Below are 17,500 nucleotides of genomic sequence, written 5' to 3'. Positions count from 1 at the left end.
GCATTTTCGGCAAATAGGTTTGGTGTAGAGGGAAAAAAGAGCACATCAAGTACAGAGCCACGGGTCAAGTTTACTAAGTGTTGAGGGTTTCAGTGGTTAAATGTCTGAAATAAACAAAACACATGAATTCACACAACACTGATAGTCTATGAAGCTATCTATGAAATCTATGAAAAGGTTTAATCTGCAACACAATTTTGCACAATATGTAGTTGGGGTCCCTGCTTCATCTCTCTCTCTCAGCTAAGGGGTCCTTGGCCTGAAAATCTTTGAAGACCCCTGCTTTAGACTCTGAGAGCCTCTTCTGAGCTAGCAGCTCCGTTGGTCACAAATGGCCTGTGCAGCATAATGATGAGATGGATTCACACTCTGCTGTGTAATGTGCAACTGCTCAGAAATAATCTCAGATGTATACAGCACTTTTCTAAGTACCCAAAGACGCTTATACATGTGGGAGGGAGAAAACAACAAAAATAATCAACTTTATTAGGAGAAAAACACAAAAGACTAGAGTAAAACCAATAAAAACTGCGGAACAGTAAAACAAGGGGTGTGCAGTCAGCTGGAGCCATATTGAAGAGGTGGGTTTTGAGAGCACTTTTGTCTTTGATATGATTGGGGAATGCTAGGGTTTCAGGAGCTCTTCATTTCTCAAACAATTGGAAATATCTCACACAACGCTGTCAGTGTATAAATTAATTTCTCCAGTTACAGGCATTATACACAGGAAACTTAACACATGTTTGGCAACTGAAATAACAACGGGCTACCAGACCGAACTGACTGACAGCAGGACAGGGCTTTCAAAGACACAAGGGCTAACAAGAAACAGGTGAACACGATGAACAATCAACAGATGATTGGCTGGGGATAACAGGCAAACACAGTCATACAATGCAGTATAAATTAAGCATGACAGTTACTCTTTTTCCATTCTCTTGTATAGTTTCACATTTTGTCTGCCCTCATCCCTAGGTGTTACTCTGCTCACGTTTTATTTCCTGTGTCTCCATCTGTCTGTGAGTCCCAGCTGACTGATATGTAAATAAGATTGAGCGTGAGATTGATGTGTAGATTTATGCATTGTTGTTATTCTCAGCCCCTCTTGTTATTGACAGAAGCACAAATGCAGGCTAGATTTCAGTTATGACTTATGACACATATTATTTCAGATAGAAACTCTGCTTCAGTCTTTTTTTCCCCTCTTTCTTTTGTGGCTATTTTTGAAAAACAAATCGTGACAAAGGTTGACAAATCATCTCTTATGGGGGGTCCCTGGCACAAAATCTTTTCAACTTGGGGGCCCACAGCCAAATACTCAATCTGGGGTTCCCTGACATGAAAATGTTTGGGACCCACTGCTGTAGAAGATGTCTGTAATAAACAGTTAGATATTAAATGCAGTAGCCTAACTTGTTCCCCTCTCTTTGGTACAGGTACGAGGACTCTCTCCTGCTCCTCCTCTTCCTCATCTAAACCCCCCTCATGTCCCATTAACAAGGCTCCTTATTCCAGTGAGAAATCCTTTCCCCCAGGCAACACCATGTTGGTATCATTCTTTTTACAACCTTTATGTAACCAGGGAGCCACATTGAGATTAAAAAAGCTACAGTATTTTTAAGTGAGACCTAGACAAAACAAGGCCAAAGCATTGTAAGGCGCCAGATAAAAACAACAACTACTGTACATAACAGGTACACAAACAAATACTATAAAAGAGAGCAAGTCATATACAATGAATGGTTTAATCGCCTTTTAAATTCCAGCAAGGGGACAGGAAGCTCAAGTTTGAGTTTTACCTGCAAAATGCTCTGAATAATTTCTACTGTGCAAATGAACAAACAAACAATGTTTTGATCAAGTTTGGTCTTCCTCAGGTGAAGATAATTAAATTGACCCTGACCCTTATGTACAGTAGGCTTGTTGTGTCATGCAATTTTTACAATAGATAAGGTTCCGTATATACCCCGAATGGAATGACAAACATTTCATAAGGAACATCTCACCTCCGTACAGGGTACAGGCACTTTACAATGCAACTTATGAGTTTGTACGTTTTTACTTCCTTGCAAAGATAGAACCTTAAAATTGACCAAGAAAAAATAGAAATGTACCAGCATTGTATCCTACGCATTGCAAGGGACGGCCAGTCAACTAAGATGTACAAAATACAATAATGGGGGGATGTAATTAGACTTAAAGGAGTAGTTCACCTAATTTTGTCAATTACACACCCCATGAAGCCTTGGAGACGTTTTTATTTTTTTGTTGCATTCCTAAGCCAAGAATTTGATGACCGGCGGAGTCTATCCGGTAGGAGACTCTCCTACTGAGCAGCCACCCGGTCATCAAATTATTGGCTTAGGAATGCGACAAAAACAAATATGTATGCATGTTAAAATAATTCAGCCTTCCCCTAGGCCTCCAGTCGAGACCCTGACCACTGATAGCTGGTGCCTCGACCACATAAACCCTACTGCATATACTGTACTTAGTTGACCGGGGTCCCCCAGGGGTCTATACTAGGCCCTCGAGGGCCTAGCGTCCCCAGAAAAGGGACGCTAGGGTTCAAGTATTAACCCATTAAAACCAGGAAAGCATCTTGTGTCATTTTAGATTTTAGCTATATACTGTATAAAGCACATTAGTTCTCAAAGTGTACTTTGGCTATTTTTGAAAAATCTTGAAAATGTGGGTCGGGTCGGCGGCCAAATACATATAATTTTGAGGGGGCCCTTGACACGTAAAGGTTTTAACCCATTAAGACCGGGAACACATTTTCAGATTTCTTTGGTTATTCAAAAATAGCAGATCTACAAGCTCATAGCGCTATGAGCTTGTAGATCTGCTATTTTTATTTTTTTAATCGTGAAACTTTTTGCTAATCTTGAAATGTATATATTTTTAAAGCGAACAGTTGTCAAATATTTTGTTCCGAGGACCCCCTACAAAATGTAGGGGTGCCGCGCTATGAGCTTGTATATCTGCTATTTTTTTTGAGTAGCCAAAGAAATCTTAAAATGACAGAAATGAGTTATCGGATTGAATGGGGTTAAGCACCACTGATACGTTTTTCAGAAAACTGATAGGATTTAGGAGGCATTTTGTAGAAATGGGGCCTCAGGTCTTTAATGGGTTTTAAACCCATGACTATGTATTCCATCACCCCTCCTCCCCTACCTGCTGTCCCTGTCCTCATTACGCTGCCTCAGCCTGCCTCTCCGCAGGAGCCTGCATGGGGGTCTCTGCTACTGCCTAGCCCCCCCCTTCATCACCTCCTCCTCTATATGCTCCTCTTGTCCTCCTCTACTTCTTCTTTCTGTGAGTATTATTCGACCACAAGGGAGCATGGTTCTCGTGGTGGGAAAAGTTACTCTAGTGCTTTACTTAATTAAGCACAAGTTTGCCGTACTTTTGCTTTGCTTGATGATTCAGATTTCTCGATTTCTTTGTGCTTCCACTCCCCTGCTTCTCCGCAGTAAATATTGTACTTTTTATTCTGCTACAATTGTTTAAAAAGATCACTAGTTACTTTGTAGATTTATTAGCCTGGTTCCAGCCGAATCTGCCTTTGCAAAATCGCATCGCACTTTAGCCCTCGGCAGATTAGGTCTGGCCCCCCTCCATAGAGATTCCACTTCTCTCCCTCCGCAGTGGTGTGGAGCCAACCAGGGCCCAGTATCCAAATGTGGGCGGGCTTATCACCTTATTTGGAGCAATGACGTACAAGGAAGCACTGCTCTGATTAGTTCGTGAACAAGGAAGCACTGCTCTGATTGGTTTAGGTCTAACCAATAGAGTCCGTTTGGATCTTTTTGTAACCGCCCCTTGGAAAAAAATCTATCGTTGATAGGGACCAGACTAATATCCACGCAGACGCAGTGTGTCGTGTGATATTGTCTGGCCACGCGAGGCTATAGATTTATGTTATTGATACAAAACAGGCATTAAAGGGCTATTTCACTTTCAAAAAAACTTTGGGTCATTTTATCGTCTACTCAGGCTTCTGTGAGCCCCCCAGACAGTTTTTAAGTTGCTTGTTTCAGTATTTAGATATTTAATATAAATTTTATCAGACACGCCCCCTTCCTATACAAACCCATTATAACTTCAAACTTGTTGTTACATTCATCAAAAACACCCGTCCTTGGTTCTGGTGACTCACCCTGCCCTCCTAATACGCGAGGGGGCCATGTTTTTTCGATTACTTTTTTCATTTATTATTTTGTAATTTTTTATTGTATTTAAACATTTTAATAAAAATAAATATATATAAAAAATAAATGAAAAAAGTTATAAAAAGAACACGGCCCCTCGCGTATTAGGAGGGCAGGGTGAGTCACCAGAACCAAGGACGGGTGTTTTTGATGAATCTAACATGTTAAAAATGGAGTTTGAAGTTACAATGGGTTTGTATAGGAAGGGGGCGTGTCTGATAAAATGAATATCAACTATCTAAATACTGAATCAAGCAACTTAAAAACTGTCTGGGGGGCTCACAAAAGCCTGAGTAGACGATAAAATGTCCCTTTAACAAATTAAGCCTCATTTCATACTTCAGCCATTTAATATAGCCGAGTCGCATCATGACGATCAAATTTTCAAAAATATTTGTTTGTACTTTAAAAAAAGAAATCGCCGTACTTTTTCCATCACTGACGGCTGTGGGCATGGCGTGCATGTGATGATGGGTGACTGTCTGTCTGCTGTCGTGTCAGCCTGCATCTTGTCTGCTGTAAAGACGTCAGCGCGGTGATTGCTCTCCTAATGAGTGCATAATAGCATAATTGCATCCAGTTACAGTATTATGCGGATGTGGGTCTGCACGATCCTAACCATGTGAGCATGGGTCTAATCAGCCGGTCAGCCTGTGCTGTCCATACGGAGACACTGTCAGCGTTGTCCGCCCGTCGCTACATTGTTAGCGCTCATTTCAAGGCCAATACAATAGCGCGCTCCTTTCGACGACCTTTTCTTTGGAAATTCAGGTGATATAAACTACAAATTGTCATCCCGAAACGTCCGGTGGGCGGTCTCTGAACTTTTCTTTCGGAACCCTCCGGATGTCCTGAAAGCCTTTCCGAACCGGAGGATTCAGTAAAAAAAAGTCAGATATCATCTCCGTCGGGGGGAAACCTCATATTAGGTCTAAAACGGTTACTTTTCAGGATTCAAATTCAGAAATAGCAAAAGTGGCAGATCCACGAGCTCAAAACGCGTCGCTTCGCGCCGCGCTTTGAGCTCTTGGATCTACTTTTGATGCTTTCGTGTGTTTGAGCGCTGTAGTGTGATCAAGTTAATTTACGAAAAAACACACATTAGTACTTAGAATGTGGAGATGAGAGGTTTCTGCCCGACAGCAACGATAATGTCGATTATTTCGATATTGATATTGATATTGATTCTAATATGATACTGTATGAGCAATGTCAAATATATATACATACTGAACGCTGAGGTGCATGAAGCAAGGATTAGGAGGCGTCTCTGAGGAGCTACTGTATAATAAGCAAAGACACATGAATGCATCCTTCCAGGCAGACGTTCCAAACTGAACGGCATGACATTAATGACTCCACCCCTACAGATGGCAATGATGCATCGTGTGTGCCTGCCTACCTGCTGTGTATGTGTGTGTGTGTGTGTGTGTGTGTGTGTGTGTGTTTGTGTACGTCCGTGCGTGCGTGCATGCACACACGTGAAACTGTAGCAGGGTAAATTAAACTGTGGCACACATAGCTAAAGAAAAAAAACATTATAAATTGCTTGATCATTTTGGACAATGTCCACCTATAACGACATGGCAAAAATATGGACGCCACATTGGAAGCGGTTTAGCAGGGAGGTCGCTTGTCCAGCCCGCATTGCCACTTTACAGTAGATATTGTCACTGTAGGGTTGAAACCTTTTCAGGATTACCTTTCAGGAAATGGCAAAAAAATAACCTGTGTCCCACTCCCAATACGAGAGTGTACAAATGGAAGGGTCCATTTGGTTCCATTGGCACACTCTCAGAGTTAAATGAACACTGATTATTTAAATGTTCGGTGTAGACTGGGGTCCCGGAGAAGTTTGATCGGTATCAAATGGAGGTCCGTGGCCTGATGATTATTAAACCGGGGGGTCTTTGAAATGAAAAAAGGTTGAGGATCACTGATAGAAACTAGACCACAGCACGGTAGTTCATTAGTGAAACCAGCCTTCAACCACAAAACAGATTTAACGAGGGAAGCCGTCACCAGTCAGGTATAGGAACTTGGGCTTGTTAGGAGGTAGGCGTCTATGATTGCCTCTCGCTCGGTGCTGTGCGTGTGCGTGCGTCTGTCAGTTACTCCCAGTGGTGGAAAAATGTATGTAGGGTTGAAGTGGTTACTGTATGTTTTGTAATAATTGTCCAAATCTACAAAGTAACTAAAGTTTTCAAATGAATGTAGTGGAGTGAAAGTACAATATTTGGATCCCAGATGTAGTGGAGTAGAAGTAAAAGTATTGGAAATTGGAAATACTCAAGTAAAGTACAAATACCTCAAAATTGTACTTAAGTGTCAATCTCCTATTGAGTAGCCGATGTGCCCACAAGTGTATAGAACTTGAGAAACCGACCTTAGGAGGACCATTTTCCTGGTTAACAAATCTTTTTAGAGCTACGTTTACGTTAAGCATTTAAGGGTTTTGTTTTTTTAGGGTAAAAATATAAGGGAATTCCCCCCTCCCACAAAGAAATAAGGTAAAAACAGCATTTATAATGACAAATATCCCTCCTAAATTATTGCCTTCCTCACAAGTATACTAAACCCAAGGTGTGTGTGTGTGTGTGTGTGTGTGTGTGTGTGTGTGTGTGTGTGTGTGTGCGTCTGCGTGTGCGGTTGTGTGCGTGTGGCGTTGTTGTGGTACAACATATGGGAGACTGCAGTGTGTCTATTTATAGATTGTGTTTCAGTAGAGGAGGAAAGCCTGCAGCCCTCCCTTCTCTTCCCTCCCATCTTCCACCCTGCTCCCCCCTCTCTCTCTCTCTCTCTCTCTCTCTCTCTCTCTCTCTCTCTCTCTCTCTCTCTCTCTCTCTCTCTCTCTCTCAGCAGGGGGGATGTGGGGTGGAGATAAAAGCCTCTCAGAGCAGTGATTTTTTTTCTTCTTTTTTCTCAGCCCTTTTCATTTCAAAGGAACCCCCAGTTTGGTAATGCATTATAGGCCCCACACCCCCCCATTCTCACACTGTCAAATCCTCAGTGTTCATTTAACTCTGAGAGCATACGAAAGGGAACCAAATGGACCCGTTAACCGTTTTCACGCTCTCAGAGTTACACAGACCCACAATGGTCCATTCGGAGAGCTATAAGACATCACTATACCCACATGGGATGTGCAGACTCCCTAAATGACGGCGATTTTAGAATTTTGTACGAGGTTATTTTACTTTTAGCTTAGATAATCTTAGATTCTGGACTTTTGATTGATTGAGATTGGGTTTTTATTGTTGTTGTTGTTACAAAATCATTTTGTGTTTTTAATGGTGGTTAAAATGGCCTGTCTTTTTAAACCTGTGATCATATTGAAAGCTGAGTAAACAAACATATACTGTAGTACCTTTATTAGAAGGATAAACCCCTTGAAATCTCATTTTCCAGGGGGTCCTTAGCAAAAAATGAACAAGGAATACAATTACACAAACAATACAACGAAATACATCCATACATACAAAAAATAGCCATTAAAAAAGTACAAACCGGTACAAACATGCACACGCAGTAACATGCAGCAACATGCTCAAGTCAGGGGTACAAACATTAACATTGAGGTACACATAGGCATTATTTTGGACCCCCCCCCCTGGTGGTCCCCGACCCACAGGTTGAGAACCACTGCTCTAAGAGAGCGTTCTAAGGGAGAACTAGTAAAGCTCTCCTTCAAATCTAGTAACAGCTTACCTCACAGTGACCTGGCTTTGGGAATCAGAGTGGTGGAGCGGAAATTAAGCCATTAAGACCGGGAACTCACCTGTGTCATTTTTCGATTTTTAACTATTAGCCTATAACCATTATTTTATACTTTGGCTATTCAAAAATAGCAGTTATACAAGCTCATAGCGCTATGAACTTGTAGATCTGCTCATTTCTTTTTAATCGTGAAAATGTGTACAAATCTTTGAATATGTATATATTTTTGAAACAACGTGTTTAACTCAAATCTTTGCTTCCGGGGGGGGGGTCCCTGGAACAAAACCTTTTCCTGTCAAGGACCCCCAAAATTATATGTATTTGGTCGCGGACCCCCCTTCCCCAATCTCAAATTGTTTTGTTCCAGGGAACCCCAGGAGCAAAGATTTGAGTTAAAAATGTTCGCTTTAAAATAGCTATATATATAGCCTATTATCAAAGAGTTGCACACATTTTCACGTTTGGGGCATCACTTCCTGTCGATTTGATCAGGTATCAGAGATCAATTTGACAGGAAGTGATGCCCACAACCCCTAGGAAACTAAAATGTCACAGTATGCGTTCCCAACAGTATTCTGAAAAACGTATGTTTCTATGTCAGTGGTGCTTAAACCTTTTCATGTGAAGGACCCCCAAAACGTTTGGCCGCTTTGGGGGTCCTTGGCCGCGGACGAGTTTGGCCGCGGACCCCCATCTCAAAAGAAGCAAAGATTTGAGTACAAATGTTCGCTTTAAAAATATATATATATTCAAAGATTGAAGCAAATGTTCTCAATTTTTCAAAAATAGCAGATCTACAAGCTCGTAGCGCGGCACTCGGTGCCGCGCTATGAGCTTGTATATCTGCTATTTTTGAATAGCCAAAGTGTAAAATAACACTTTTTTTAGCTCAAATAAAAAGTGACACAGTATGCGTTCCCGGTCTTAATGGGTTAAGCCTTGGGAGACTTAAACTTTCACACGCTGTTTGAAAAGTGTTTCTGCTTGCTAAGGAGAAAGCCCTCTCCCACCCGTCCCATAAAGAAGAACCCGGTATACTGCACACTATGGATATATAATGGATATTTGGTCGTGGTGGCCGGGTGGAAAAACCTCGTATGTCCGGGGGAGGGGAAAAAAATCGTTAGCTTTCAGGAAACGGACAAAAGAACGTACTGTACGGGCGTGTAAGGGGATTCACTGTAGTTATTATTATTTATTCACAAGCTCTTGTTAACACTTTTCATCGGTTAAATATTTATACAAGCCCACAGACACACTTAACCACTTTCATCCTGGCCTCCCTATTTTGGGCACGTCATTAGATGTGAACAATTCACCATGTAACGTGTTGAGAGCTTGTAGATTTGATATTTTCACTGCCTTTGTGCGACACTGACATAGGACAAAGTATAAAATATGGCATTAACCCTTTAAGATCGGAAACGCATCTGTGTGTAATTTTTTGATTTCTTTGGCTATTCAAAAATAGCATATATACAAGCTCATAGCGCGGCACAGAGTGCCGCGTTAAGATCTGCAATTCTTCTTCTTTTAGAAAAATCGTCAAAATATTAGTGGTTCTCAAACATTTTCATGTCAAGGACCACCCAAAATGATATGTATTTGGTTACGGATCCATCTTAAAATATTTTGTTCCAGGGACCCCCAGAAGCAAAGATTTGATTTCAAAATGTTTATGTCACAGGGAAATTGGCATTCCAGGGAAATTGAAAGAGGAGCGCTTGCTTTTAGGCGCGGGGCTTCGGCGCGAGGCGGGGCTTTTCGAGGCAGGGTTTTTTACGCGAGGCTCGCGAGGAGGAGGAGGAGGAGGAGGAGGAGGAGGCGGCGCGAGGCGGGGCTTTGATGCGAGGCCCACCTGGCTTTTGTTTTCCCCCCCACATAGCAACCAGGAAGCTACGCTAGGGGAACGCTGAACACGCGTTCACACGCACACGTGATAATAGTTATTGTCCATGACGGAGGCGCACCGACGGGCGCGAGTGCCCGTGCCGACTGGCCGATGGTCTGCTAGTCGAATCAGCGCCGTCCGAGTTGTAAACCGATAGGGAGAGAATAGATATTTTCATGCATTACTATCCATGTGTGTGTGTGTGTGTCAGGGATAAACTAAAACAAATGTTAAAAGCCATAATTATCTTAACAATATGCTTTCAATAAATTTGAAAGCATGAGCGCGTGCGCACGTGCGTGTGTGTGTGTGTGGTCGGGGCCATATATGTTAGTGCACTGTGTTTGGGAAGCCTCGTGGCTTGCATTGCCCTCTAGTGTTGGTTCTACAGAATTGCCTGGGGGGCGGTGAAAAAGAGCGCTCCTTCTCTAATTTCCCTGGTTCTCCAATTTCCCTGTTTTTTTTTTTTTTTAAATAGCAGATCTACAAGCTCATAGCGCGGCACAGCTTGTATATCTTCTATTTTTGAATAGCCAAATCAATCTTAAAATGACTGGGCTTATAATGGGTTAATTTATGAAAAGACATAACAAAATATGAAATACGGAGATACTAGAGGGAAGGTTTATGCCCGACAGCAAGGATATACATTATGGATAGGACTGTCCATTCACTGCAGCATCTGTTTATGGAGTTGTGTGGATTCGTGCAAAATTCATCTTCTTTTAGGGACACACGTTATAAGGAAAGGAAAGGCAGAAGGAGATATTATGTTAAACTGAGTCACAAGAACTGAAGTGTGGACTTAAAGGATGTTTTTCCACAAAGCCCAAAAACATTAACCAGTGTTGGACAGTAATGAAGTACTGTACGTATACATGTACAGGTATTAATTAATTAATTCATCTGTCACTGCCAGCGGTTTTACCTAATTTTGTGTATTTTTGACGATCCACAGAATTAATTTTTCAACCCGGATGTAAACAAATGATGTATCCGTGGAAAGACGAGTCTCTCTTCTTCCCACTGGTATAAAAAAAACCATTGTAACCGCGATCGTCCGTTGTTGTAGTTATCGGCAGTTGAATATAGCTCGTTTTCACCAAAAACACAATCTGGGAAAATAAATCAGATTTTTTTTTGTCTTTGGCAGTGAAGCACTGGATTTGAGCTGACGTAATACTTTTACAGAGATACTTTTGACTTTCACTCTGTGACATTTCAAACGCAAATATTGTACTTTTGACTGCACTACATTTCTAGGATTCATAATGTACTTTTAAATTAACCTTATTTTTTGGAAAGATATCTCGAAGGTTTTGTCTAGAAAATGTGTACTATGTGTCACGATATGAGTCAAGTATTGGACCCAAGTGCAGAACCACACAGGCAGGCAGATGAAGTTCAATGATGATTTATTAACAAACTCAGGATACAAACTGGCATTAAACTAGTGATGGGCATATCGATACTGGTATCGATATATCGATCGATTGTCTGAATATCGTTTGGTATCGATACTTAAAAAAAAATATCGATACGTTTTAATGTACTTCCGGTTCCGGTTTACGGCCATTTCCGGTCCCGTTTCCAGTTTGGTTATGTTTCCGGTTCCGGTATCGGTATTGGTATCGGTATCGGAAAATCGTCCCCAAAAATATCGGTATCGTATCGAATTGAAAAAATGTGGTATCGGCACATCACTACATTAAACCAGGACAGAGGACACACAGGGCCAGGACACACAATGATATCAACTAAAATCTGGCGATTAAACACCTTCAAACACAGGGCTTAAATAGACACAGGACTAACAAGACACAGGTGAACTCAAAAACAATCAACACAGGGATTGGCTGGGAGACTAACAGGACACAGGTGGAGAAACAAGTAATCACAGGGAGGTGAGACAAGACGGGTAGCAAACACTAGGGCAGACAGGAACACTAGGAACATAACTACACAATAAAAGTACAAGGAGAACAGGAAATAAAAGGAACGATGCATAAGGACACCGATCCTGACACTTTGTCCACCACATCAACTATAGTTTTGTCATTGATGTTTTTCTTGAATCTGCAGGTGTAAGCAAATCATCCCCAAGCTGGACCCACCGCCCGCCAACCGTAAGCGGGCCAGCAGGGCCCTCTCTCCAGGGTCCGACGTCAGTGGCGTGCCCCCGGCCGACGGCATGGCTCCCAGTCCTTCCCAAGGTTATTATAGCTTTGCATTTTTCATTAGTTTTGACTTTTTGTTTTCAATTTCAGTTTAGTGTTGATTTGTTCATAATTTTTTTTTTTTTAAAGCTTTGTTTTAGACATTACTCATTTTATAAGCTTACATTTTATGGCGTTCCAGTTCCAATGTTGTCTGCTCATGTCTTAGTGTCATCACTCCCATTATTTTCCCTTGTCTATCCTGTATCCTGATAGGATGAAATTGGTATCCCGACCTGAAAATGTATTTTCTGTTTGCTAAAGTAGAGAGACTGGAGAGAGACGTAGAGACTGCTGTTACAGAACAAACACTCTACACAGCAATGATTACTATCAGAATACAGATCTATTTGTCTATCTACACAAACATATCGCTTACTGCACTTTTAACTCTTAATAACCCTCGTCCATCCTTTCCAAGACGGCGTCACCCCCTGCTCCATTTTGTCCGGCGACTTCCACTCCCTCAGTAACGGGGGAGGAGGAGGAGGAGGAGGAGGAGGAGGAGGAGAGAGCGGCAGCGAGGACTCCGGCGTCCGCTCCGAGACCAAGTCCCTGTTCTCGCCCCTCTGTGACGATGACGACGACTTGCTCGGGGACACCGGCACGTTCCTGACGGCCTCCAGCAGCTGTGACAGCCCCCTGGAGGACGGCGGGGGAGACGCGATCCCCGACGACTATTCGCAGACGTCGCGCCGTCGTCCCCCCACGTCCGCGGCACGACGTCCGAGCGACTGCGCGCAAACGCCGCCGTTCTCCTCCCCCGCCAACGACACCTGCCTTCACATCAGCTTCTCCGAGGACGAGCTGCTGGACAGCAGCCAGGACGACCCCGCTGTCCCACAGAGGAGCTAGAAGCGTGGGGGGGGGGCATGGGTGGTGGGACCAGCCACGGGACGACCCCCGCTGTCCCACAGAGGTGCTATAGAGGCATGTACTGTATAGGGCTGGGACCCGGAAACCAGAGGAACCGGATCCAACATTGGAACGTCATCATAACGTCATATTTGGAACCGTTTTCCGTAACCGGTTTTTATCACACTGTCAGAGCTGGTACTGTAGGTGGACTTCACGTCTGCTGTGCAATTACAATACCGGTGGTTCTCAAACATTTTAATTTCAAGGACCACCATAACTCTGAGAGTGTACAAATGGAACCAAACGGTCCCTCCATATGAATCGTTAAAGGGAACCGTTAAGGAGTCGGACCGTTAAGAGGGAATAGCTAAGGAACCGTAATCGTTAAAATCCTAACGGATCCCAACCCCAGAGGCATGGGTGGATGGGCTGCTGGACAGCCAGCCAGTATGACCCCACAATGCCCCCCCCCCCCCCCCCCACCCCCCCACCAGTAGCACGGGTGGGACATGGGTTATAGAATCACCTCCTAACCACATGAACCCTAGCTCAAAACGTGTCACTTTGCGCCGCGTTTTGAGCTTGTAGATCTGCTATTCTTGATTTGACTTTTGTGTGACGCTACAGTATGGCGAGGTAGGGCGTTCATTTTTTTAAAAAACTTAAAATGTTAACGATTTGTAAATTGAGTACAATCTGTCGCGAGAGACTACAAGTGTCCCAACAGGTTTTGTGCGTAACCCCCCCCCCCCCTACACCAAACCTCTTTGCTGAAAATAGCCGATTTACAAGCTTGTGAGCTTGTAGATCGGCTATTTTCGGCCAATGCTCCCCTCAAAATAGGGATTCTAGGGTTCAAGTGGTTAATGTCAAAAAAAAAAATCCTATCACACAAAGAGACAGTAATGGCGGACCCCCTATAGTAGCTCTGAGGACCCCTTGTTGAAGACCCCTGGCTTATAGTTTGATTTGATTGGCAGCAGATTATACTCGGCTCAAGTATAATGGACTTCTTCTAAATGTGCGCACTAACCAACCTGTAACCATAGCAACCGTGCTGAAACAAAGCTCCGCAGATTCAGCCTCGGCAAACCTCTGCGGATTGGGGAGAGAATCCCTGACTGATCACTGTAATGTTTTTTTTTTCTTTTTCTCATGATAATAAGTAATAACACTAATGGACCGTATATAGCTAGCTAAACTAGCTAGTGGGTAGAGTAGTCACGGTTGGCCACTGGCCGTGGACACCCCCCCCCCCCATCTCAAAATATTTTGTTCCAGGGATCCCCAGAAGCAAAGATTTGAGTTAAAAATGTTCGCTTTAAAAATATATTTTTTCAAAAATGGCAGATGTACAAGCGTGACGCGCTATGAGCTTGTATATCTGTTATTTTGCTTTCTAGGTTTGAATGGGTTTTGACCTCCTTATCATGACCATCTGAGCAGCCATCAGCTGAATGAAGCCGTAACTGTATTTCCCCAGCGGGATTCGTAAAGGTCTAACCTTGTTATTTTTGTGATTTTGAAACAACTACAGCTACATACATGCTCCAATACGGTATGTCCTTGTAACACACTGTATAAATTATTAGTACAGTAGCCTATATGGGAAGATGTTAGTATTTTTCTAGAGAGAAATTATACTTTTTAGTGCATTGAATATTGAGCAGAATACATGTAGCAAAAAAACAGAGATATTGCACTGTGAAAGGAACATTCAGTAGGTAAGACAACAAGGGGAGCACATTGTATTTTTGATAACAGTAATAATCATTGAAATGTCATTTTGTATGATGCCCCCACTCTTGCGCTTCATGTTATGATGTGTTATGTAAATTGAGATGATTTTTTTTGCCAACGCACGCTGAATGGAATCATGTTGACTGTCTTGAGAGGGTTGGTTCAGGAAAATGCCTGATTTAAACACCCAGTATCCGTATTGTGGGGAAAGCTTTCGCAGACGATAGCAAATCCACGAGCGCGACGCATTGTGAGCTTGTAGATCTGCTGAAAAGGCACTAGTGTAGAGCCCTGAGGGTTTTAAGTGGTGAAGGTCGTTACACACCAGGAGCAACGCTAATAATAAACGATGCGAAATGCGTGGCGATTGTTTCACATCAAACATTTAATGTTGGTGAATGCATTCACACAAGTTGAGGATTTTATTCGCGCTGATAAGTCGACCTCGTTTCGGAAAATAACTTGGTTGCTTCATCGCCTTGTTATAATCGCGCTCAGTGTGCATGTAGGCCTACTCGTAACCCCAACAGCAGTTTAAATTAATTAATTGCTCAAAATAATCGCTCCCGGTGTCGTGGGTACGGATCTTTAGGCTTCGTTTGTGCGAACATAGCAGATCTACAAGAGCACAACTCGTCGCGACGAAGTATGAATCGGGCTTAATGCTATGGTGGTGGGAGGAGCCTCCCCCTGCTGTAATGCACCTGATTGGATGAGAGAAGTATAGAGGGGAACAAGGAAGTCAGAAATGGAAAAGAAAGGGAAGGGTAGAAGTGATGGAGTGACACCATACTGTACGTTGTTATGCGTTATTGTTCCTCCAAGGAAGGCTGGGGGAGGGAGTGCTCTTTTTGCTCAACGTGATAAACCGTTAGACGAAAATACGTTTGAGCATGTTTCAAAACAAATTAAAAAATAGCGAAATTTGCTGATAGTCAAGCTCATGTATGTTATGATTTTATCAAAATAATTTATAATAGAATGGAAGTCCCGCACACTGTCTTCACTTATAGAGTATGTTTTTTTGCTCCTACGCACCTGTCCCAGTAGGTGTGCAAAAGGGCGTTTATCCACAAAACATTTTTCAAACATAAATTTAAATAAAACAAATTCTGTACATTTTGTACAAAAATGTAAACAACATAGTGAAAATAGCCAGTGTACAAGTTCACAGCACTTGTGAACCAATAAATAGACTGGTTATTTTCACCGTTTATGTATTTTTGGGTAACTTTTTGGTCTTGAGCTGAAAAAGTTTGGGAAACACAGTTTTCACAATGTCGTGTATCTGTTGTGAAATTGCAAATAGCAAAGTGGTACAGGACAGTTTTTCACTGATTTATTTAGAGCAGTGGTTCTCAACCTTTTCACATTCAAGGCCCATTTGGCGCGTGCATTTCCAGAGCATGTGGATATCACAAAGAAAACACATTTTCAATGTTTTAAAGAAAAAATATGACTTTTTTTTTTACATTATACATAGTATATAATATATTAATGTTATATTATTATTAAAATCTTATGTTTTGCCCAATTATTTGGGGGCCCACATGCAATACCCTCACGGCTCACCAGTGGACCCCGGCCCACAGGTTGAGAACCACTGTTTTAGCGTTTTGTGGGGGTTCCTTTTTCTAGTTGTAAGTAATATACAACAAGCAGTGTGAGCTCTAAAAAAGTTCAAACATAATAAATGGAGGTTGCTAGCACCTGACTGATCGGATGATGAGATCTTGATTTGTACTGTATGGGAATAGTCCTTAGACTGAAAACGTAAAGTCATTGAACGAAGATTTGAGGAAAACAAGTGTCTTGGACGCATATACTCTCATGTCTGCCTCTGTGTGCGGCTCAGATAATGACTTCCATAATCAGAGCTCCCAGCTGAGAGCCGTGTGAGATCACTACGTAAGTCATGCGGTGTTTTGATTTTGATTAGGATTTTAACCATAATCTACTACAGTGGTTCTCAACCTGTGGGTCGGGACCCCCAGGGGGGGGGGGGGGGGCACATGATTTCTCATTGCGAGGCATTGTGAGCTTGTAGATCTGCTATTTTCACAATAGTTATCTGTGAAACCGAGTCAAACTAAATGTAATGCCTCAACTCCTGCAATTCCAAGTGCTTGTCAGGGTGGGGGGTCCCCAGTTCAAAAATGATTCTTTTGGGGGGTCCCCAGTTCAAATATGATTCATTTGGGGGGGGTCACGGCCTGAAATGGTTGAGAACCACCGATCTACTACAGTGGTTCTGACACATATATACTGTACAACTGCACGGGTCCATTTGGTTCCATTTGTATGCAGACGAGTAAGGTTCCATTTTGAACCCTGAGGGTCCCTGGACCCCACTTTGAGAACCACTGCTCTACAAGGATGGCGGTGAATTCACAAATCATTTTCACATATAAATAACTATAACGTACCAAGTCACTGTCCTCAAAATAGTATCCCATAGTAGCCTTAATTAGCGATATATTTTTTTAAACTTTTACTACTGATAATTGTTACAAAATCATATTGTGAAACAAGCAGTGTTTTAAATATGATTGTGATTCAGAGCATATCATTACACATCCTAGGGCTGGCCAATATAACTATATTATATTGGAAAACAAATTAGTTACAAAAATGATTATATCGATATCAAGGTATTTGGTCACAAAACATATTGTGATATTTAATTTAGTCCATATCACTCAGCCATCATTGATGATGAATGACGTTGAACTGCAATATCAAGTGATGCATTCTAAAAAATGCTGATTTAAAAGGGAAGGTGAAAAGATTTAAAACAAAAACAAAAGCTGTGTTTTTAACGTGATGATGAAAATGTAACTGCTCAAAAGCCCGGCTTCTTA

The 17,500-nt window shown here is 42.2% G+C and overlaps 1 protein-coding gene across 1 annotated transcript in view; it reads left to right on the top strand.

The window, feature by feature from the left end:
- LOC308078583 (carboxyl-terminal PDZ ligand of neuronal nitric oxide synthase protein) overlaps positions 1-17,241 on the top strand; it is an 82,103-nt gene extending 64,862 nt beyond the window's left edge. Inside the window, exons 11-12 of the mRNA XM_080419803.1 lie at positions 11,908-12,038; positions 12,463-17,241. Coding sequence (XP_080275929.1) covers positions 11,908-12,038; positions 12,463-12,896 — 565 coding nt within the window. The 3' untranslated portion in view covers positions 12,897-17,241. The remainder of the gene's footprint in view (positions 1-11,907; positions 12,039-12,462) is intronic.
- Positions 17,242-17,500: the final 259 nt, after the last annotated feature.

The sequence above is a fragment of the Gymnoscopelus braueri genome (genome assembly GCF_963280865.1).
Source record: "Gymnoscopelus braueri genome assembly, chromosome: 22".
NCBI classification, from domain to species: Eukaryota; Metazoa; Chordata; class Actinopteri; order Myctophiformes; family Myctophidae; genus Gymnoscopelus; species Gymnoscopelus braueri.
Note: the sequence above shows the minus strand (reverse complement) of the source record. Positions and strands in the feature narration are given on the sequence as shown.